Raw genomic sequence first — 23,353 nt, forward strand, 5'->3', positions numbered from 1 at the left:
CTTTATCCAAAGAAATTATGTCCCATGTACAAAAAAGAGGAGATGTCTTACCTCCCATGTAAAACCAGTTGCATTATATCTCTTACTTGGATGAAGAATACATGGGAGATAGCTTCTTTCTTGTCATCAACTTCTGTAGCTTGTCGAACATCCTTCTCAAATTGAACTGCGTAGTCAAAATTAAGCGCTCTCTTCAATGGTCTATATGCTCTTCTATTGTTGCCATCCTCTGCCAAGCAATGGACTTCTTCATATATTTCCCACTTCACCTTTTTCAAAGCCTCTACAATTCAAGATCAAATTATGAGATGTTTAGTGTTCCTCATCAACTCACCTTTTGAACAAAGTGGGCCAGCATTTCTACTTTTTCACGTCCTGGGAAATGGTAGCAAGTGGTAGAAGATATTATTTCTGGAACAGATCATACTGCCACTGTGTTACGCCACATCTTTATCGCAGTTGTCCATTCTGAAGAAGACATACCTTGTCTAATGCTAATCCAGGAATAGTTTGATGGATTACCCTTGTATACAGTTATACCTTTATCTTTACAGAGACAGTGACTGTGAAACAAAGGCTTGATGCTAAACACGTTTTCTCAACTGACATCTATTATACATTGCGGCAGTGTAAATTCTTTAAAAGGAAATACTAATTTCATTACAGAAATCCTGTCTTTTGTGCAAATGAGGATCCTCTATTAGAAGCAATCTCTTGGCAATATTATAATGTTGCACACTGGTTTCCCAGGTAGCACTAAAGATGCCTAAAACCTCTGAAATTCTTGGGTGCCCTGGACATTCATGTGGCAAGCCCAAGATTTCTGATAATCACCTTCTCCTAATCATCCAAAGATGATTCTGGAATTTTCTCAACAGGTGTCGTCTTTAGCTTATAAATCATGTGTGGACAAATAAACTGATGTATGACATTCAATTTCTGATTAGGTTGTAGTAAGGTACAATCTGCCAAAAGATTTCAATTGTGATTTAAATTGTGAATGATGTTTCTCTTAACAAAGATAATTTTTTCTGAAATATGTTATTATATTTGATTATTTTGCCTTCTCCTACAGATGCAATAGAATCACATTGAGGTAATGTGAGAGAACACTTTGTGCCAGGTTGAGTGTCTCAGACGTTTAAGGCACTGGCTTTCTGAGACCAAGTTGGCACGTTTGATCCTGGTTCAGTCCGATGGTATTTAAAGGTGCTCAACTATGTCAGCCCATGTTAGTTGATTTACTAGCATGTAAAAAGAACTCCTGCAGGAAAAATTTCCAGCATCTCGGAGTCTCCAAAAACCATAATCGTCGTGGGTCATACAACCAATAACATTATTTTATTAGAACCTTTTGTAACAGCACTATTCTTAATGTTAATGATACAATGTTTTGAAGGATTTACTTTTAAACTCATTGAAGACAGGTTGTTAACAGCCTGACTATTAAGTCATTGAGCCAATTCTTCATTCTTGCCAATAACCACTATATCATCAGTGAAGGCCTGAGATGACAAACCTTCCAGTTCACGGTGGATTATGAAGCCTAGCTGCTGTGCTATTTGTGACTCTGTTAACTCCTTAGTTGTACTAACGATGGCAAGATTAAAGAGAAGAGGAGATATTGGTGAGCCTTGTGCTACTTCTTCTTCTTTTTTCTTTGCTATTGGCTTTACGTCGCACCGACACAGATAGGTCTTATGGCAACGATGAGACAGGAAAGGGCTAGGACTGCGAAGGAAGCGGCCGTGGCCTTAATAAAGGTACAGCCCCAGCATTTACCTGGTGTGAAAATGGGAAACCACAGAAAACCATCTTTAGGGCTGCCAACACTGGGGTTCGAACCCACTATCTCCCGAACACTAGATACTGACTGCACTTAAGTGACTGCAGCTATCAAGCTCGGTGTACTACTTCTTTCTGGAGAGGTGTCAGTCCTGATTTGTAATTCTCAGATTCAACTTGAATAGCATTGCCGTGCGAGAGATCTAATATTAGGTTTCACAAATTACATGGATTACCAATATGGAGCAAATATCGTTTAATGTATTCATGGCCCACATTATCAATTGTTTAATGTATTCATGGCCCACATTATCATAGCTTTTGGCTATATCAAAAAAGGCAATGCAGCAATCTCTACTTTTATTTCTTGCAGTTGAAAGACAAGCATTAACAAGGGAAGTATTGATTTGCATAATGGGAAGTGAAACAAGACCCTGCTGGTTAGGAGAAAAATTTCGGAATCTCCACAATCGTCTATCCAAATCTTACAATTTAAGAATCTCATAATTGTTCTGTACTGACTTTACAGTAAAGAAAATATGTAATTTCAGTAGTCTACCTTGGTCAATACATAAATGTATACATTTACTGAATATCTATGAAAAACATTTTCATCACTTTAGATCGAAGGATTAACCCCACTTTCAATTTAATAATATTTCTTGTGAAAATACAAAGTCAGAAATCTTCCCGTCATTTCACAAAAGTACTCTCTCCCATTATTTCCTCTTCCTAAACCTTGCCATGATCAACACCTGACCTGCTTGGCAGTCCATCAGTTTCATGTTCCTGCAACATTTCTTCCGTTTTCTGCATTGACAACACATTTAATTTCACTTTTTTGAATTGTCAATTCCTAACTTTTCTACAGCACGATATTTTCTGATGCGATTGATACTTTTCAACAAGACTTCAAGAATACATGTTTTCTATATATTCTTCTTTGTAATTTTTGGTTATATTTGTGTTTTTTACATTATAACATGCTGAAACCCTTAATGATCAATTCTTTCCTCATGAACTTTTAGTGTGGTACGTGTTTTTCTAGAGCATTTCTATAAACTTTATATTCTTCAAGACTGAAGAAGGCTCAATAGGGCCAAAACATATACCTTAAATGTGTTTTTAATCAACGTTTATGTACTTACTAAGGTGGACTACTGAAATAACATGTTTTCTTTATCCAAATCTTTTAAAATTATTCTCCTAATAATTGAAAATATGGTTATTGGCCTCTAATTTGAAACATTATCAGGATTTCCACCTTTATAAATCAAAATTGTTTGTGCCTTAAGATTTGCAGAATCTACCAAACTTAAGCACCATACCTGCAATTGCACTTTGCACTTTGGAAACCTTAAGAGCGTTTAGTGGTTTGACAATTTATCAACCTTAAACCATGAATGGGCAAAACGTTATTTCTTCCTCATTACTGAAAATGTCCTTCTCTGAACAAACAGCTTCTTTCGGTACAGGTGAACTAATGTTATTTTTGTCACCAAACAAATGTTGAAAATGTTCAAAAATCTGTTGAAGAGGAATTTTTCATCTAACTTCTGGCTGGCTTTGAAGTATATTACAAACTACTTTATGCCTCTGATTATAATTTTTTTTTTTTTTTTTTTGCTAGTTGCTTTACGTCGCACCGACACAGATAGGTCTTATGGCGATGATGGGACAGGGAAGGGCTAGGAGTGGGAAGGAAGCGGCCATGGCCTTAATTAAGGTACAGCCCCAGCATTTGCCTGGTGTGAAAATGGGAAACCACGGAAAACCATCTTCAGGGCTGCCGACAGTGGGGGTCGAACCTACTGTCTCCCGAATACTGGATACTGGCCACACTTAAGTGACTGCAGCTATCGAGCTCGGTCTGATTATAATTATAATTATGGTACTGAAAGAGTTCATACTGGTATCTTTACCTATTATTCTCTTGACTCCCTGTAACCAACCATTGAGGATTATTCGTAGAAGAATAAGAAATACAGAATAATTTTGACTATTTTTACGAGCTTTATAATACCATACTGCAGGATGTTTAGGTCCAGGAAGAAGGCCAACTGTGTTAAACGAAGTCAGAAAATTCTGATAAAAGGCTCTCGAAAGCAATTTTCAAGAAATTCCTCCTCAAAGTCCAACATTTCTTTTGCCTTGGAATTTTGAGTAGCATTATTAACATCATTATCTTTGTTATAATTACCATATATTATGAGATTCAGCATCCTTATTAGTTTAAAAAAAATTATTATACTTGTCGGCTATACATTCTCGATAAATTTCTGGATGAGACTTACTCACGCGAATCGGCAACAATTTGATGACTTTACCACAAGTCTCTCTCTCCCCTATCCCACATCCATATACCTTTCACATAGTGTGTGGTGGTATGTCATGTGGTTGAAGTTTTCGCCATGCTCTTCTATCCTGCACTAGATGCTTCGCTTGATGTAGAAACCTCCAAACCAACTCCTTCATCTGGTCAATACACCTTGCTAAAGCTCTTCCTTGGGTCCTTGTTCCTTGCACAATGCCCTCTATGATCAGCTTCTCCATAGCTCCAGTCCTCCTCTATATGTGGCCAAAGTATCTCAAATAGACCTGGCAAATCATCTTAATGAGTCTGTCGTGATCTTGTAACCATAACTTTTTTCTTGACTACATCAAAGAGATTCAGTTATTATTATGTCCACCTCTGTAGCATAATGGCTAGTGTTATTAGCTACCGTCCTTGGGAGCCCAGGTTCAATTCTCAGTCATTATCATCATCAACATCATCATCATCATCATCATCATCATCATCATCATCATCATCATCAATTTTTCGCTCCCAGTACTGCCAGAAATTTAAAAATGGCAGAAGGGCTGATATGTGGTTGAAATTAACGCGGGCAAAGCCGCGGGCACATGCTACTGAAATTATAAAAATGAGCATGCACTGAAATGATCCTAATCTAATTTGATCATTGATTATAAACAGAGTAATTGCATTTTGTTTGGTTTGTTGCCCCAATTAGCATTGTATCTGCATTGCACTGAACAATACCTGTCAAGTCAGAGTTCTGCATTTGTTACATACTGTACTGTACTGTACACTGACAGAACAGACTGAACACACTGTGATAAAAGTATGTGTGTTCTGTTTGGGGGTTGTTGCATTACTCTGTTTTGTGTTATACATTTTGGTTATTGCATGTTACAGGTCTTTTACTGTTGTGAAGGTATTTTCACAGAAAAAAGGATGATTGGGGTAACAAACCAAATAAATCATAATCACATTATTACTACATAATGAACCATCAGACCAAAGGTCCCTTATACACATATACTCCGAAGGTATCCCTGAACAACCTCTGAAAGTTTGTCGGCGGAATTTGGGTTTACTCTGTATAGTGTGTACACATAGGTTGGCTATGATTTGGTGGTTAGTAGTTAAGCACCATCTAGGTGGCAAAAATTCATATATAATCATAACAAGTGGTTATTTCTTAGCATATAATAAATCTATGCCCAACAATTTATGCTAAACAAGATGGCTACCATCAGCAGCCCAATACCAATTCAGGATATGGTTGAAGAATTTCTATAACAGCACAGATTTGATAAGGCACTCACAAGACACATTATTAATTTATTGAATTAATCAGGAGTAGCGTAATATATTGTTTCATGAAGAAAATCCAACAGGGGAACCAGGCATAAACCGGGACATATCATGGTCTTTTGGCATTGAAATTGTTGGAATCATTTAATAACATAAAAAGGGGTGGTTTTTACTTTATTTATTTTTTATTTTTAAAGAATCACCAAATTTGGGGTGCATTAGTTTATACCAGAGTATTTGTCCACAATATTTGTGGTGGATACTTTAAGAAATTTTAAAACAATTATATCCACAGCCATATCAACTGAATATACAAGATACAAGAGGTATATTTGCCATATATCACAAAAAAAGAATTTTAATGAATTACAAATCTGAAATATTTAACTACAAATCATGGTAACAAATGATTTTAAATGGTTGTATTCCAGTAACTGCCATATGATAATGCATGCATTTTAAATTATAATTACATGGTATGAAAAATTTCACAAATTTCTTACCTGATACTGTTACAATGTCCCCGGATGTTGGAGATGTCATCACTTCTTCAACAGCTTCACTTGAACCAACAAGTGTAACGTCTGCATTAGGATTGTCTTTAACACTTCTTTCAAATTGGTCACTTACTTCTTCCCTAGAGGAATCCCTGCTTAGGCTGGGACGGATTGGTAATGCTACTTTTTCACCAGCAGTAGCAGACAATGGCATGACTATGTGAGGTGAAGACTCCTGATCAGAGGGTTGGATGTTAGAGTTAGTACTAGAATCACTAGAGTGTGACTGGACGGATGGCTTGGGCACTAAAGGAGTTTCTGAATGTTGCACCAAGGATATCTGAGAAACCGCATCAGCATCTTCAGTCTCATCTTGAGTAACACCACTAATTTGTGATACAGGAACTTCACTGCTCGGTGATGATATTGTAGATGGTGATTTTCCCACTTTAGGAGGTAATGGAGGTGGAGGTGCAGGTCCCTTATCGTGCGAAGCTCGCCTCTCCAAACCCTCAGACAATCTCTTAGTCACCTGGTAACAGCAATATGGATTAAAAAGGACAACAGACTGTACAAAAGTTTCCATCACTGATCACAAACAACTTCACAAATTACCAGTAGGCCTTATTTACTTTTAAAAAACTATGAATTAATGGACAAAGTATCAACTCTCCAGAAAGTGGTTCGAATAACAGAATTAGCAAGTAAAAGTGTTATTAGCAACAATGTAAAACCATCTCAGCCTGTTCTCAATGCATGTGACCCATACAACAACTAGGTACATCAGACTTTTTTTTTTTTGTTAGGGGCTTTACGTCGCACCGACACAGATAGGTCTTATGGCGACGATGGGATAGGAAAGGCCTAGGAGTTGGAAGGAAGCGACCGTGGCCTTAATTAAGGTACAGCCCCAGCATTTGCCTGATGTGAAAATGGGAAACCACGGAAAACCATTTTCAGGGCTGCCGATAGTGGGATTCGAATCTACTATCTCCTGGATGCAAGCTCACAGCCGCGTGCCTCTACACGCACGGCCAACTCGCCCGGTGGTACATCAGACTCTTTCAATTATATGTCACCTGAAGTGAGGATGACAACACTGACAGCGATAATACGAATCATGGAGAGAATGGTAATCCAAATCGGGTTATGAACAATTTAATGTAGAATACCGTGTCAGAGGAGGAGTTGTTCAACCACTGGTCCCAGTGACATATCTTAAAATGTGAGGACCTAAACGTTTGTCAACACGAAATTCCGAACCTATAATTTTAACATATTTACCATAACTTTCCTACAATTGATGGTGACAGAGTTGAATAGATAAGCAATGCAGTACATTGCTAAACATTCTAAAACCATGTCTCCTGTCTCTAGGACTAAGAGTTGGAAGAATGTGACATTGTCAGAAATAAGGGCTTTTATAGCTTGTATTCTGAATATGGGAATGTGAAAATTACCAACAACAGCATCATATTGGTCACAGCATTTGTGCCACACTTGTACTATGGCTCAGAAAAATGTTTTCCCAACATTGCTTTAAAGTAATTTTGAAGTTCTTTCACCCCTACGATTTGTTTTACATTGCACCAACACAGATGGGATAGGAAAAGTCTAGGAGTGGGAAGAAAGCAGATATGGCTTTATTTAATGTACAGCCCCAGCATTTGTCTGGTGTGAAAATGGGAAACCACAATAAACCATCTTCAGGGTTGCCGACAGTGGGGTTTGAACCCACTATCTCCCGGATGCGAAGCTCACAGCTGTGCGCCCCTGACCGCATGACCAACTCGCCCGGTAGTTTCACCCCTCTGACAACACTAATAAACCAACACCTGGTCAGCCTGGTCACAACTCACCTGCCGAGTTTGATCCTGTGGTTGAACATGACAACCGTATGTTTTGGTATCATTTCATTCAACATCGAACATCAGCATAGATGAAAATCTAGTTAGAACAAAGAGCCATTCATCGCTAATGCAGTATCTGCTAAATAAACACCATCAAAGTTGGGGTATCAAGTTCTGGAGGCTTTGTGACAATGTGGTCAATTATTGTCTTGAATTTCATCTTTCTAGAGGGGCCAAAGACACACCAGACAGTGCTGTCATGAAGCAACATGGCCTTGGGTACCTTATAGTGAAGACAATATTGTCTAAGGTGAAATTACTAAACAGGGGTACATTTCTTTTAACACCAGCGTACCTCTGGCCATAGATCTGTACAAAGTTGGGACCTTCGTTACAGGGAATATGAGAAAGAATAAGTAATATATGCCTACTGTCGTGGAAAAAATTATATACACCCGAGTTAATACATTAATAAAAAGTTTATCCTTTGTCCCACATAGAAACAAGCTACACCAAAGTTTAGCTTATTTTATTCTACATTTAATTATGTGAAGTAGAAAATGTTAGCATATCCAGGTTGAAAAAAAAAAAGTGCCAGTGTTTTTTCCTATTTCCAATGGAGCGTTCCTTTTGAATATTCATAACTTTAAAAGTATTGATCTGATTGTTACCAAACTTTAATACATCTTAAAGTAATATATTGTCGATCAGTATACCATGATTTTATTTCATCTGATATTTGTAGAAAGGGTTGTTGTAAATTTTGTGAAACATTTTCTCATTACTGGGTGATCATAGCCGTAAAAAATCCAGCTTGTTATGAAGCTCATGAGAATGCCAGGCTAAAAACCGCTTTTAGCCTGTATGCAGTTATTGATTTGATATTGATTTATATTTAATTGAATGGTTTTGAGAGAAGAAAGCAGCGCATCTGCGGAACGGTGTCGCCCAGTTGGCCTATTTGCTGTGCCAACCGAACTCTGACTGCTCTGTATCGATGCTTGTTGCTCATGCTTGTTGTTTTAAGGGGCCTAACATCGAAGTTCATCGGCCCCTGCTCTGTATGAGCTTTGAGTCATGTAGAGCTACTTCGCAATGAATGTGTTGTGCAGTGGGTTGAGAAAGTGGAATAAGGGAATAGCATGCTAGATGAAGAAGAGTGGTATTTTCCTCCCCATCACCCAGAACTTTAAATAAAAAACGTTTCACAACTTGATCGCATCCCACCATTACTACTGATATCTTGAAGTGAGGATACACTTTGAATAAACCCAATCATTTAGCAGCGAGTGAAGATAAATTTCAATGATCAGGACAATAATCGAACTCAGGATCCTGGTATCCAAAAACCAACATGCTCACCGTTCAGCGATGGAGACTTTTTTTTTTTTTTGCTAGTTGTTTTACGCCGCACCGACACAGATAGGTCTTATGGCGACGATGGGACAGGAAAAAGTGACGACTGGAAGGAAGCGGCCGTGGCCTTAATTAAGGTACAGCCCCAGCATTCGCCTGGTGTGAAAATGGGAAACCACGGAAAACCATTTTCAGGGCTGCCGACAGTGGGGTTCGAACCTACTATCTCCCGAATACTGGATACTGGTCGCACTTAAGTGACTGCAGCTATCGAGCTCGGTGCAACGGAGTCTGACAAAGAGTAAAGGATTACTTGGCACACACTGTAAGGGCTTAAGCTTTCCTATCCGGGAAAAGCCAGCGATGAAGGATAAATATGCAACTTTTACATTCCTTTCAGAACCGAGCAGTGAAGATTCTCACCGTATTTTTTATTTTGCCCTGCGATTCTTATTGTTCATGTAGAAATGAGACATTCTGAAGAAACAAAGACTTCTTCTCTACTTCTAAATAAAATAAGTTTCCAAATAATTCTGCGAAGTGCACTGATGCATTAATCACTAACAAAACCAAGAAGCTGGAACTTACAGCGAAATACAAGATATACTACGTGATTCTATCATTCATATATTGTGCACTAGCAGAATAAAGATTTTAAACAACTGACGAAACAACAAACATCCAGTTATTGTACAGCAAGGAACGGCCAATTGATGTTCAACACGTGAACATCGCTAGGGTTTCCAGGACCAAGTGCTTTGTTCTCGCCAGTCAGTAGGCTGCTTTCTTCTCACACAACCACCCAATTATATATAAATCAATACAAAATCAATAGCTGCATGCAGGCAAAGCGCAGTTTTAATTTTAGTCTGACAAAGGACAAAGGATATTTTTTTTAACAAATATCAGATGAAATAAAAACTTGGTACATAGATTAACAATAAATTACTTTAGGATGTATTAAAGTTTGCTAACGATCAGATTAATACTTTTAAGGTTATGAATTTTCAAAGTGAACGCTCCGTTAGAAAGGAAAAAAGTACCGGCACTTTTTTGTTCAACCTGCATTAAAATTTTAACTAGGTATGATAAAAATTGTAGCTTGTTTCTATGTGCGACAAAGGATAAACCTTTTATTAACGAATTAACTCAGGTAAAGACGACAGTAAAGATGTACACAATGAGGCTGATTGCTTTTGCTGGCAATCAGAGAAAAGTAGTTACAAACTAAACTGTACTCCTTTTGTCAAATAATTCAGAAGCCAATGATAGTAAAGGTGTAGAAAAGAGAAAAAATGAAGTGATAACAAGTGATAAAATTTTTCAATATAATAAGTTTTATGGAGATATTGACAGCAGTGACAAGAAGCCCTATACACACCGAGATGAGTGAAGAACCCTGCAGTACTGGAAGAAGCTGTGTTCAAATGTGTTTAAGCGGTTGATATTGAATATTTATAGCTTGTATAAAATGAACACAGATGGGAAGATACCGACGAGGTTTGATTTTACAGTAGACATAGTTGAACAATAGGGAAAGACAGGATTATTTTTACGAAAGGAAATGTTTATGTTGATCCAAGTGGTGGGGGAGGGGATAGGGGTGGTGGTGGTGGAGGTGGGGGAATTAGGGAGCTTAAAAAAGATTGGAATGTAACAAGGAAAGAGAATGCTGTGTATGTAACAAGGATAGCAAAGAAAAGGGTGGAAAACAAAAGCGATCATGCACTATTTGCACAAAATGTAAATTTAAAAAAAAAAAAGTTATGTTTCTAAGAATGTTAACATTTTCATTATGTTTTAAACTGCAAAATGTTTTGTAATAATTAATTTCCATGTCTGTGAATCAAATTATAAATCTGTTTGCTATTCAAATAAGTTTTTATTGTTTTCAATTCATGCACAGTTTTTAAACAGTAAAGTGGGAGTGTAATATTTTGAAATTTTATACATTGTGACTTAGAAATAAGGGAGATTATTGAAAAATAAATCAAATTATTAACAAGAAGAAAAATTCACGTTCTTAATGAGAAAAATTGAAGAAATACAAATGTGTCATCAAATTTTTTTGTTTAAGAAACTAAATGATTTATTTTTAGTTTGCTTTCTTTATAATGAATAGTAGGTGCTGTGTACGATGTGTTTATGTAACTTGTATTTTGATTTGAAAACACTTTTGAGAAAATGCATGCAGAATTTGGATTTCTTTACAAATTGTAGCTGCCTATATAAATGAACATTTACATATGCATTTTTAAGTTTAGGATTTTTACATTGACTGTGGGATGTGCACCAATATATTGGTTAGAATCAGAGCAAATTTCAGTGAATTCCTATGAATATTTTAGTATAAGTAAAGGCATTAAATATGCTAGGCATTTTTTCATGGGTATGCACTTCAGGCCTGCCATTAAGAGGATTAACAGATGAGCTTCAACCTCTTTTTTCCTTTTATCACACAAGACAGAACTTTCAAAAGAATATTGGGAAACTATGAAGAAAAGAGAAAGATACTGAATAGGTGGAACATCTTTCTCTTTTCAGCATTGTAATTATTAGTTCAATATGGATCAGTGATGAAGTTTTTAACTTTAAAACTATGAAGACCAAGAAAAATGAAATGGCATATGGCTTTTAGTGACAGGAGTGTCCGAGGACATTTTGGCTCGCTAGGTGCAGGTCTTTTGATAAGACACCCGTAAGCGACCTGCGCGTTGTGATGAGGATGAAATGACGATGAAGACAACACATATGCCCAGCCCCCGTGCCAGCGAAATTAACCAAAGATGGTTAAAATTTCCGACCCTGCCGGGAATCGAACCCGGGAACCCTGTGACCAAAGGCCAGCATGCTAACCATTTAGCCATGACACCAGACTGAAGACCAAGAATCTGATGCAAAAACTGTATACCAAGGTGAGACACAAATGGTATGCTTGCAAATAGGCAGACATTCATTTACAGTAAAACAGAACAATTCCTAATGCAGTTTGGCGATGCTGTGCGTTCTTCCTTTCTCAGAATCTCAGAATTTTTATTCTGTACATCGGTTTAGACACCCTCAGCGATACTCAAAAAGTTCACCAAATGGCAGCAAATAATACTTTTAACTAAGACTTAATTGAGAATCCCCAAAGAAAATGTCATTAGAACTTTTCTTAGCTGTTTACAAGCAGTGAAAAGTGAACTTATTAACCGTACATGCAATGCGAGTTCTGAGACTGGTTTTTAGCAATTTATAGTGTTATTTTGTGATGTGGCAAATGAAAAAGACAATCAGTGAGCTAGAGATTGTTTCGATTTTGACTTTGCCAATGTAGATGAAAGTGATTTTTCGTTTGAAAAACTGGAAGATCATAATTCAAGTGGTGAGTCTTCTGAGTGCAAGAGCAATTCACATGCCTTAGAGAATGAAACAGATGATGAATAGACTGGCAGGAGTAATTTAGACCGAGGTCCTTTGACTACCATTCTGATGTATGTTGAATATTCAGCCCGAAGGTTGGTTTGATCCTCAACAGTTCCGCCATCCGCTGTCCAAGACGGCCTAGGTGTCACTGAACAGACATACCAAAGAAATAAGGAGTGATGTAGTTTCCCGTTGCTTTCCCCACTGAGCCAAAATTTGCTTGTTACATATCAGTCTAACGTTAAAAATTAAATAATTGAAAAGAGGTTCAACCTATTCAATACATAGGAAAGAAATGTAGTGATTACATTTTTTTGCTAGTTGCTTTACGTCGCACCGACACAGATAGGTCTTATGGCGACGATGGGATAGGAAAGGCCTAGGAGTTGGAAGGAAGCGGGCATGGCCTTAATTAAGGTACAGCCCCAGCATTTGCCTGGTGTGAAAATGGGAAACCACGGAAAACCATCTTCAGGGCTGCCGATAGTGGGATTCGAACCTACTATCTCCCGGATGCAAGCTCAGATTACATTTTTATTTAATAGTAAAAATAAATGGGACCGGTTTCGACCCTAGTCCAGGTCATCGTCAGCCGTAAAAACATGTAAAACAATGCATATGAAAAAGAAAAAGAAAAAGATTAATTAAACTCTGGATCGGTATAAGATGAAACAGTACGTAATATTAAGAATGGTAGTATGGCACAAAACAATGCATATGAAAAAGAAAAAGATTAATTAAACTCTGGATCGGTATAAGATGAAACAGTACGTAATATTAAGAATGGTAGTATGGCACACGCAATGATAGGCGAAGTCTCACAATGTTTATGAATATTGGAGAACAGTCAAAAGGGTCAGTTTCCACACTCTGTCAGGCACAAAGTCACAACACTATTAAATAAAAATGTAATCACTACATTTCTTTCCTATGTATTGAATAGGTTGAACCTCTTTCAATTATTTAATTTTTAACGTTAATACTTTCAATACGGAACAATGAAATTTTTATCTTTAAACATATCAGTCTGCCAAGCCCACTAAAATGCATGCACTAATCGACCCAATGAGCAACATTTTCATACCATTTATAACAGGGACTGGTTGCAAAAGGAATGGCATTACTAACATCGCTAATACATCAGACACTTTCATATCGTCAAAGACAAGGATGAGACAGAGAGGTCAATGAAAGTAACAAATTTGTTCTAGCACACACCAGAAGACATAGTCCACTGTAAACACTAAGTCTCACCAGCAAAGACATACCATTCTGATATATAATATAAATCAAGGACCAATTTTATCACCACATTTTGACTTCACAACTGAATCTATTGAGCATTTTTCACTAATTTTTATATTGAAATTTTTCACATATTTCACCAGGAGACAGTAATTCAGAGAGAAAAAAAGAAATGAACAGTCAATAACTCCAACTCCGCCAGTGCCGGTCCCAAGCCCGGGGCTTCATCTCGCAAGTGATGAGGAAGGGGGAGGGGGAGGAGTAACACCTCGTAAAAAAACCAGGGTTCATCTGGCTCCGGATGATAGCACCCTGTAAGGGCCCCTGTCTGGGTTACAGACGAAGAAGGCGACCAACAGCTTTCACAGAAATAGAATACACAACCTCAACGGTGTTGAAGGTGAAGAATAATCTATCCCCGACAGTTGAGCTACAATCCAGACATATCTGCTGGAAAGGAGCAACCCTACGGCTTACAACTTTAGTGGTATCTTGAGCTGACCCCGGTCGGCTCCCCCAACAACTCCCATTAACTCGCATGATAGAAACATTTCTTACGGAAACTACTCCAGGTGGCAGCCTCAAGAGGAAATCCACCACTGCTACAAGCAGTGCACTTGGGCCATCGAATTCTGGAGAGCCCAAACCACCATGCATAGATGAGTCGGAGTATCTAGGAAACCCATTGCCATCACACGCAACCAAAATTAAGACCTAAACGGAAACACTTTTTGGCACACTGAACATAAATTCACTCCTAAAAACAGGAAAACTTTCACTATTTAACAATCATAAAGATAAAGTTTATTCCCAGCAGCAAGAAGAAACGCACAAACAACAGAGTACTAAGATTCGACACTCAAAAGCTAAAACAGAACAGCAACAAGTACCAAGAACTGATGACAATTGAAACAACTGAATGGAAGCAAATGCAGCAGACCATGATAGGAGCAGCCAAAGAAACAGCATTACTCAAGAAATCACGAAAACATCCATGGTGGAATGAAAGATGTGAACAGGCAATATCACTCAGACTACAAAGATGGAAGAAGTGGTACTCATCAAAGAAAGAGGAAGATTACAACAGCTTCAAAGAACAAAGAAAATCAACCGCAAAAATCATAAGAGGAGAAAAAAGAAAATTCGAGAAAGAACAACTGGCTGCAATAGAACAAAACTTCCAAAAGAATAACACGAGGGACTTTTACAAGACATTTAAGAGGAGCCTTTCTAAATACCAACCGAGCTTGTGTTTCAAGAAAGAGGATGGCACCATCGCAACAAACAATGAAGAAAATTGCCAACTGTTAGCAGAATACTTTAACCCTTTCGCACTCAGCGCGCCGATCTACCGGCGCGAGAGGTTATGGCGAAAACACTCACGGCGCCGATATATCGGCTCTGTCCTATTTAGGCATTTTCATCATTTCCGTGGCTGTTAAATCGTAACAGTTGATCGTGACGGTACCTTAAAACGTTGAATTTGCGTTTTACTCTACAGATATATCCACCTGCCCTACAAAATATTTTTATTTTCGACAAATGAAATCTGTTGACTGTGAATGTTTATGTTGTAGTTATTTGAAGTTGTTAATTGCGTGGATCTGTTTTGGTTGGCTTATGAATACAACAATTTGATCTTGATATGAATTTAGTTATGAGTATATTTCGTTTCTTTGCAATATCGTGTGTTCGCTGTACTTCGCAAACTATAATTTTACTCCATTTCATAACTCCGTTGTTGCACGTGCTTGTCTCATCTTTTTATCGTAATGGCTAGGCCATATTCAAGGCCGAATGAGGCCAATATCCTTGAATTTTCAGATGATTTAGACAGTAATAATGACCTTCTTTTGCCGAAAGTGATTCGCATTATGTGGGAAATAACACAGTCACAGCTGCTCACCGTGCATCGGACCGCGAGGACCTGACATCAATGACCGTTACATGTACAGTGAATAACTATGTGCCATGCTTCATGACTGAATTGCAGCACACACATCGTATTGATATCAAATTAATCAGAAATAAATGTTCTTTCTTTCACGTCTAAGAATAAAGAAGGAATACACAATAATGTCTGATTTTTCAGCCATTGAAAATCAAAAAAAAAATTTTTAATTTATTTTCAAAATTTAATCATTTTTTCTGGCTTTACCAATAACAATACGTTTTAGGTATGTTCATTTCTGAAATGCTCATAGTTTCCTGTATTAGTGTGATTTATTTTATTTTAATGTGTGTTAAACTCTGTACGTGTTGATTTTTTGTAAGTCGGTTTGGAAAATGACAGAAATTAGTCTGAGTGTCTTCGAGCAAACTCCTGTATATAGGCTGAGTGCCAAAGGGTTAAACAGCTACTTAACTGGCCAGTTCCACAGGAGAAGCTCGCCACAGAACATATGCAACAGAACCCAGACTCCACACCGCCAGATGAAACAGAAATCACAGATCTAATCAAGAAGCTGAAGAACAACAAAGCAGCTGGTGAAGACTCAATAAAGAGTGAACTATGGAAACATGTGAGCCCCCAAATGATCAAGAACCTATGCCAGTTAATGCAAGAAATCTGGAACACTTGTAAGATTCCTGATGATTGGAAATTAGCCTTAATACACCCACTACACAAGAAAGGGGACAGAACAGATGTCAGCAATTACAGAGGCATCTCTCTCCTTCAAGAGACATACAAGATACTATCTATGGCAATGCTATCAAGAATAGAACAACAAGTTGAACACAAAATCTTTCAAACCTTTCAAAAAACACATACAACAAGAAATCAATCTCTATTAGGACAAAACTACACCACTATCAGGCAGTAATTCAACCAGAGTGCTTGTATGCCTCAGAATGCCTGGGATTAACAACCAGGAAAGACATTGAAGAAATTGAGAAGAAGGAAAGAAAGATTTTAAGAAAAATCCTCGGTCCAAAGAAATGTACTGACACATATAGATTACGCAGTAACAAAGAAATATATAAAACATGCAGTAGGATTTCAGATGTCATTCGAAAGCGAAGAGTTAAATTTTTTGGACATATTTCAAGAATGCCTGATGACAGACTTGGCAAGAAAATCTTTAACCACTTCAATAAGCCCAATAGGAAAGGCAGCTCTTATGAAAAATGGTTTGTTAACACGAAGAAGGATTTGCAAGAAATGAACATCACACATCAAGACATCGGCAATAGAACCACCTTCAGAAAAAAGCTACACTCATTTAAGGGTTTCCTAGAGCCAGAAACAGCGACCAAGAAGAAACAACAATGGACGGCTGAAAGAAAAGAAGCAGCAAGCAGGAGGATGAAGGAGTACTGGCGCCAAAGAAAGTTTAAATCATGAGGAGTTATTTACGAGGTCCACAGCTGGCCAAAATCGATAAAAGGAAAGAAAAGAAAACTCCAACTACAGTAGAAGATATACAATCAAACAGGGTGCCCGCTAGTAACTTAAAGCTGTTTTCCCCGCGTTTTACCTGCATTAAATTTAGTAAGCCATGGTACATATGAGTGATGCTCGAGTATGTATCATACTCTAGAATCATCATCTTGAAACATATTTTGCATAAACACTTGCAATGGGATAAAGAACTTGAAATAAATATATCTTAAGTCAAACAAGCTAGAACTTATAATAAAGTGCCAATCTGTGAAGTTGGTCATCGGTAATCACTTCGTACACAGCCACTACAAGAAACACTACAACGAAAATTAACTAAATTGCTCACAGCCAGCCATCCGTCAATCACTCTTCAAACTAATGCCTGTGTTCATCAGGGATCGTATTCTTGAAATTGGCGTGAGTAAGCTTGCAAGTTTCTGAATTATGGGTTTGTGCACAGAAACTTGGGAATAAGTTCCAGTTTCTTTGGCAAATGGAAGTGTTGTTCGAATATGTATGCTTGTCAAATAGTGTGCACAGAAACAAGCACCAATGACATATTCTATTCTTTGTCGAATTCTTTTCTGTGATAATTTCACTTTCTCATAATAACTGCTCTTTAATAATGAGGAAAAATCTGTAATAATTGCAGGCAGCCATTATAGTTAACACCTCTATGTTATGTAAATTACACGGGTAGCTTTTAAAACACAGGGCATTTTAAAAAGAACATTAAGAAGATAAGAGTTATTGTCTTTTTAATTTATAATACACACCTCAAGAAAAGTTCTGCACCACCTGCATTTTTTTGTGTTGGTGGGGGATGTTCGTTCTAAGAGTTGTTTCATGACAAACAGTCCTCTGAATGATGTGTAACGCTACCTGTCAGTGAACGTGGAGGTAATGCACGCAGTCTCATAACAGTCCAGAAGAGTGTGCTGTTACAGTCACCTGGGGACACAATATGACAAGAGCTCATTTGTGTCCTGTGCAATATAAAAACATGCCTTGATAAGTCATTACTGCTTTTGACCATACCCGTATAGTGCCACTGCATCAGCAAGGCCTGTCTGTGAGGGCAGTTACCTGCATGGTTCGTGTACACCGTAGCGATGTTGTCAGGACATACAGCCGCTATTGTGCGACACAAAATGTTCACAATCGTCCTTGCAATGGTCGTCCACAGTCAACAACAGCAGCTGTAGACTGTTATGTGTGAATCCTGGCTCACAGAAACCCGGTAGACACCGCAACAGTACTGCGTAATGCCTTACAGCAAGCAACTGGTAGGGTTATGTCTATGCAGACAATCAGAAATAGTCTCCAAAGGGACCACCTACATTCAAGAGTTCCTTAGCGAGCACCTGCACGTACACCCCAACACTGTGGCGCCAGGTACAGATGGGCAACGGAGCACTTGGACTGGACTCTGGAAGAATGACAGTGGGTCCTTCTCACGGATGAGTGTTGTATGTGTTTGACGCTGGATACAATCATTGTAGGAGGGTTTGGAGAGAGCGAGGTAATGCCAGACGAGTCCTGTACGCCAACCAACGTGCCCACCAGGGAAGTGGATCCATCATGTTTCGGGGCGGCATTATGTACAGACATCGGATGCCACTCCTCAATGTAGAGGGCAATATGACCGATACACAATACCAAGACAATCCTTGCGCCCATTGTTCAACCGTACTGACAACATTTTGGCAACAGATTCATTCTGCAAGATGAAAATGCGTACCCACACTGTTGCAATCATGTGAGCCTCTCTTCCTCAGGGAGGCCCACATTTATTGGACGGATTGGCCTCCTTAGTCTCTGGGATATGTTGAAACAGGCAGTGCCACGGTGAATGAATCCACCTTCCACCTGGCCAGAAGGCTGCTGTCAAAGAGTGAGACAGGATCGACCAGGACAGCCTCAACTGCCTTGTCCACAGCATGCCATGAAGTGTCCGATTCTGCTTCATTGCACGGGGTGGAGGACAGAATCAGATTCCCACATTCGATAGGTGGATGCATGTTAGCGAAGAAGAGTGTTTGTGTTGCACCTGTCATTGCTTTTTCTTTATACCAATCATGTTATGCTTGACTTAAAGTATGTATTTGCATACCATACATTCCCTGGGGTCTTCAGCAACCTAGAAAGCTGGAACTCCAGGGGGCTGAAAAACATTTTTGAGGTGTGTGTTATTATAATTTACGTTTTCGTTTAATGTGAAAAAAGCAATTACAAATTAATGGGGGAAAGTTACTATCTACGAACATTTAATTTTACTTTCAAAGAAAAGACCTGGAATTATGTTAACATTAACAGCGAATTGTCAGCTACACCACACCCGAACTAATGCAATATTACTGTAGATATGTGGCACGCCATAATGTACTGCCACCTTCGGGCGGTTAGGGCAAGTATGTCTATCTTTTTCATTCACTCTCCTTCCCTACCATGTACGCACACTGTATCTGCCTCTATTTTTCTCTCAAAGTACTACTCGCTGCGTATGGCTCCCGTAGTGTCTACATACCAGTCTTGTTTGGGTTCAGTCTCAGACTGAAAGCTTAACTGATGTCACAAGTTGTTTCACTGTGTTTTTCCCTGTATATTTTCTGCATTTTTATTTTGCTGTGCTTTCCATGTTTTCCCTATTTTTCCAAAAATGGTCACCTCCAACTCTATCTAGTATAAGGGCTTAGTTTTTGTGGGATGACTCTTATGCCCCAACATTCACTAACACGCTGCCGCAAAGATTTTTGATAATTTCCAATCAAAATGAGGAAAGAATGACTACAGAAATATAAATAACATGAAAACTCATATGCAATGGATAGACTTAGTTCAGAACAGCACACAGCAGCAGGATTACGACTGACAGATGCTGACAGGCGAATAGTGGTAGAGGGATGGAGTAAAATGGAGAGGAACTATTTTTTCTAACCCAACTCCATCTGCATATTAAAAGGTAAATGATGATGATGACAATGATTGATTGATTGATTTTTTATTCAAGAAATTGTAAGGAATGCTGGTGTATCCTGGAGATGGCTCATTATATGATCTGCATCACAGCTAATTTTGCTGTGATGTATAAAGTAAAGATTTTCTGCAGACAAATGAAGATAAGAAAGGTCCTAGACAAGAAATTAAACAAAAATACAGTACATGGGCATAAACAACAATAAAAAAAAAGAGCCCTATGGCACAAGGATGGAATGAGTAGCATATAAAAATGCACTACAGTCAAACATGGTTATTTCAAAGTGAAAAAATTAATAAAAATATACAATCACTCAAGATTTTGAAAGACAAATTTCTTCCAAGTTCAATTTCAATCACTACTAATTTGCATTTAGGGCAGTTGCCCAGGTGGCAGATTCCCTATATGTTGTTTTCCTAGCCTTTTCTTAAATGACTGCAAAGAAATTGGAAACATATTGAACATCTCCCTTGGTAAGGTATTCCAATCCCTAACTCACTTTCCTACAAATCAATATTTGCCTCAATTTGTCCTCTTGAATTCCAACTTTATCTTCATATTGTGATATTTCCTACTTTTAAAGACACCACTCAAACTTATTAGTCTACTCATGGCATTCCATGCCATCTCTCCACTGACAGCTTGGAACACTTAGTCGAGCAGCTCGTGTCCTTTCTCCCAAGACTTCCCAGCCCGAACTTCACAATATTTTTGTGATGCTACTCTTTTGTCGGAAATCACCCAGAACAAATCGTGCTGCTTTTCTTTATATTTTTTTCCAGTTCCTGAATCAAGTACCATATTTACTTCCATACCAGACCCCTTCTTTTACCACTTTTACAGCCAAAAAAATTAAAGGGGGGTCCAAATATGCAATAACCTCAAATTTTGTGCAGTGAACATACGGCGCTATAAAGATCTATAAATTGTACATGTAAACATTCTACACTAATCTTTAACAAACTTAGAAATGTATTTGAGTTATACTGGCTATTTTTAATGGAAGGCAGTATTCTATGCCTGCATATAAAAGTAAATATAGTCAGTTTTAATTACTCTAATATCACATCATTCATTATATCTCATTAATTCCTGTGATGAGGTTGACATCAAGAAGGGCATACAGTCGTAAAAACATGCTACAAAGATTCGTCTCACTTCATGCTCGATCCCGAAGAGAAAAGGGATAAGGGCATCATATCATATTATGCAATATTGATACAAAATAACTTAATTGGCTGATGATGATGCACACCAGCATCGAAACCGGTACCGAGTATAATAAAATGTTATAATTTTTCTTATAACATTATATGGTATTGAATAGGTGGACCTCTCTTTTTTCCATTAAATAACTTAATAGCCCATCATTTGTCTCTGTGAAACGAGCAGTAGGCCTACCACACAGTAAACCAGAGTAAACCTGATCACTACATTCATTTGAATTATTGTCTTGCGCTGCCACTTCCCTGCTACTGGTGTGTCGTCATTCCAATGACGTCATCTTCACTGCTATCTCGTCAGCCAGGCACTGCAATCAAGACACGGCCAACTCGAAGTTCCAGCCTGCTACACATGACAGTTCCAAAGTGATGACGTCAGTCTTTTAGTGCAGCGAAACGAAGGCATGAGTCTTGTTTCATGGTGGTTTCGTAGCACGTTGTTATTTCAACATTATTAGGCGTGTTTGTTGTGTTTAAAAGTGATAACTGTATGAAAACACATAAGTAAAGGATGTATTTTCAGCAATAGTATATGTTAAATACTGTAGCATTCTAATTTGAGCAGCCTGATCTTAGGAAGTACTGCTAGGTTATGTGATAGGTTAGGTGAACCCACTGAGCTATTATGAATTGTCTAAAGTACTCTAAAGTTTATCATGATCATTATAATAATGTGTGAGTGTAGTGTGCCTGGATGTACATCCAATTACCATTCAAATAAGGAGGTGGCTATCTCAACATTTGTGTATCCTAACGATAAGGAAAAACGAGCTAATTGGATTCATGCTATACACCGAGTTAATTTTGAACCCAGTAAATATGCCTGTGTCTGTATTAAACATTCTTCCGAAAATCACATAATTTGAGTTGATACTGCAAAACGACCAGATGGTTCCGTTTTAAGTGTGCCTAGGGTAAAGCCAAAATTAACTGACGATGCTGTACCAACTATATTTCCTGGGCAGCCTCATATATGTCTCAACCAATACCTTCCAAACGAAAAGTGCCAGAAGAAAGGAGAGAGGAACTAAACTTCAAGACATGGTGTGAAGGAGACAGGATATTAAATTATGAGGACTTGTTGGGTAAGTTAACAACCCTGAATGTACTTGAATTCTATCAAAATTGTTGATAAAGTTTTGTTTTACAAGCTTCAAACCAGAGACATTCCGACTGTCGAGATATCTGTTACAATTTTCAATGTGCCAGTTTGCTTAAATGGTTGCAAGATACCTTCTAAAAATATAGCTGGATTTTAGGAGAAAGTCTGCTGTGTACCACATGTTCAGCATTTGAGTATTTACTGAGTCATTTGAAAGCTTTTAGTAACTCGTCTACATCAGGGGATACAGTTAACAAGTTAAAAAATATGTGATTAACTCTAGATGACTGTATTAATGAGTTAATGAATTGCATTTGGCTATCATTAAATCAAGGGACTTAGAAATTGATTTCAGTACTGCATCAGTATTGTTTTACATAGCAGGGTACATTTCACACTGTTTATTAAGAAATGTGAAAGGATGTGCTGATTGTAAAATACTTATTGCTTTGGACAAAGAACTGTCAACAGTAGGACTGAATGATGAAACAAATTCATACTTGCTGAAGCTGTGCAGAGGGGGGTTGAAACGGCCTAGAGATTTTGTTTTTCAAATTGCTGTGGAGGGCTACACTTTATTTCAGACCTTGATATCTGATTTTGAAGATTCCTTTTTGTACACTGGAAGTTACAAGGTTTTTACAAACCTTCTGAAAATGAAAGTTGAAGAAAATTGTAAATACTGTGATAAGAGTGTGTGTGTGTGTGGTATGGTGTTCATTAGTATTGTGTTCAAGATCTGCCACATTTTGGGAAACATTTTTAGTAACAACAACTCAAAAATAACTAACAACACTGTGCACACAAACAAGCATAAAAAAATGACATTTTAGAGACAACAGTTCACCTAGTGAGCAGTAAATGTTTTGTTATGGAGGGCTACATGTTAATTCAATTTTTTCATAATGGAAGTTGAAAAACCTA

The 23,353-nt window shown here is 37.9% G+C and overlaps 1 protein-coding gene across 1 annotated transcript in view; it reads right to left on the bottom strand.

Annotated features, from left to right (window-relative positions):
- Slik (Sterile20-like kinase) overlaps positions 1 to 23,353 on the bottom strand; it is a 733,683-nt gene that overhangs the window by 321,094 nt on the left and 389,236 nt on the right. The window contains exon 10 of the mRNA XM_067159768.2: positions 5,890 to 6,415. Within this exon, the coding sequence (XP_067015869.2) occupies positions 5,890 to 6,415 (526 nt within the window). The remainder of the gene's footprint in view (positions 1 to 5,889; positions 6,416 to 23,353) is intronic.

The sequence above is a fragment of the Anabrus simplex genome, chromosome 1 (assembly GCF_040414725.1).
Source record: "Anabrus simplex isolate iqAnaSimp1 chromosome 1, ASM4041472v1, whole genome shotgun sequence".
NCBI classification, from domain to species: domain Eukaryota; kingdom Metazoa; phylum Arthropoda; class Insecta; order Orthoptera; family Tettigoniidae; genus Anabrus; species Anabrus simplex.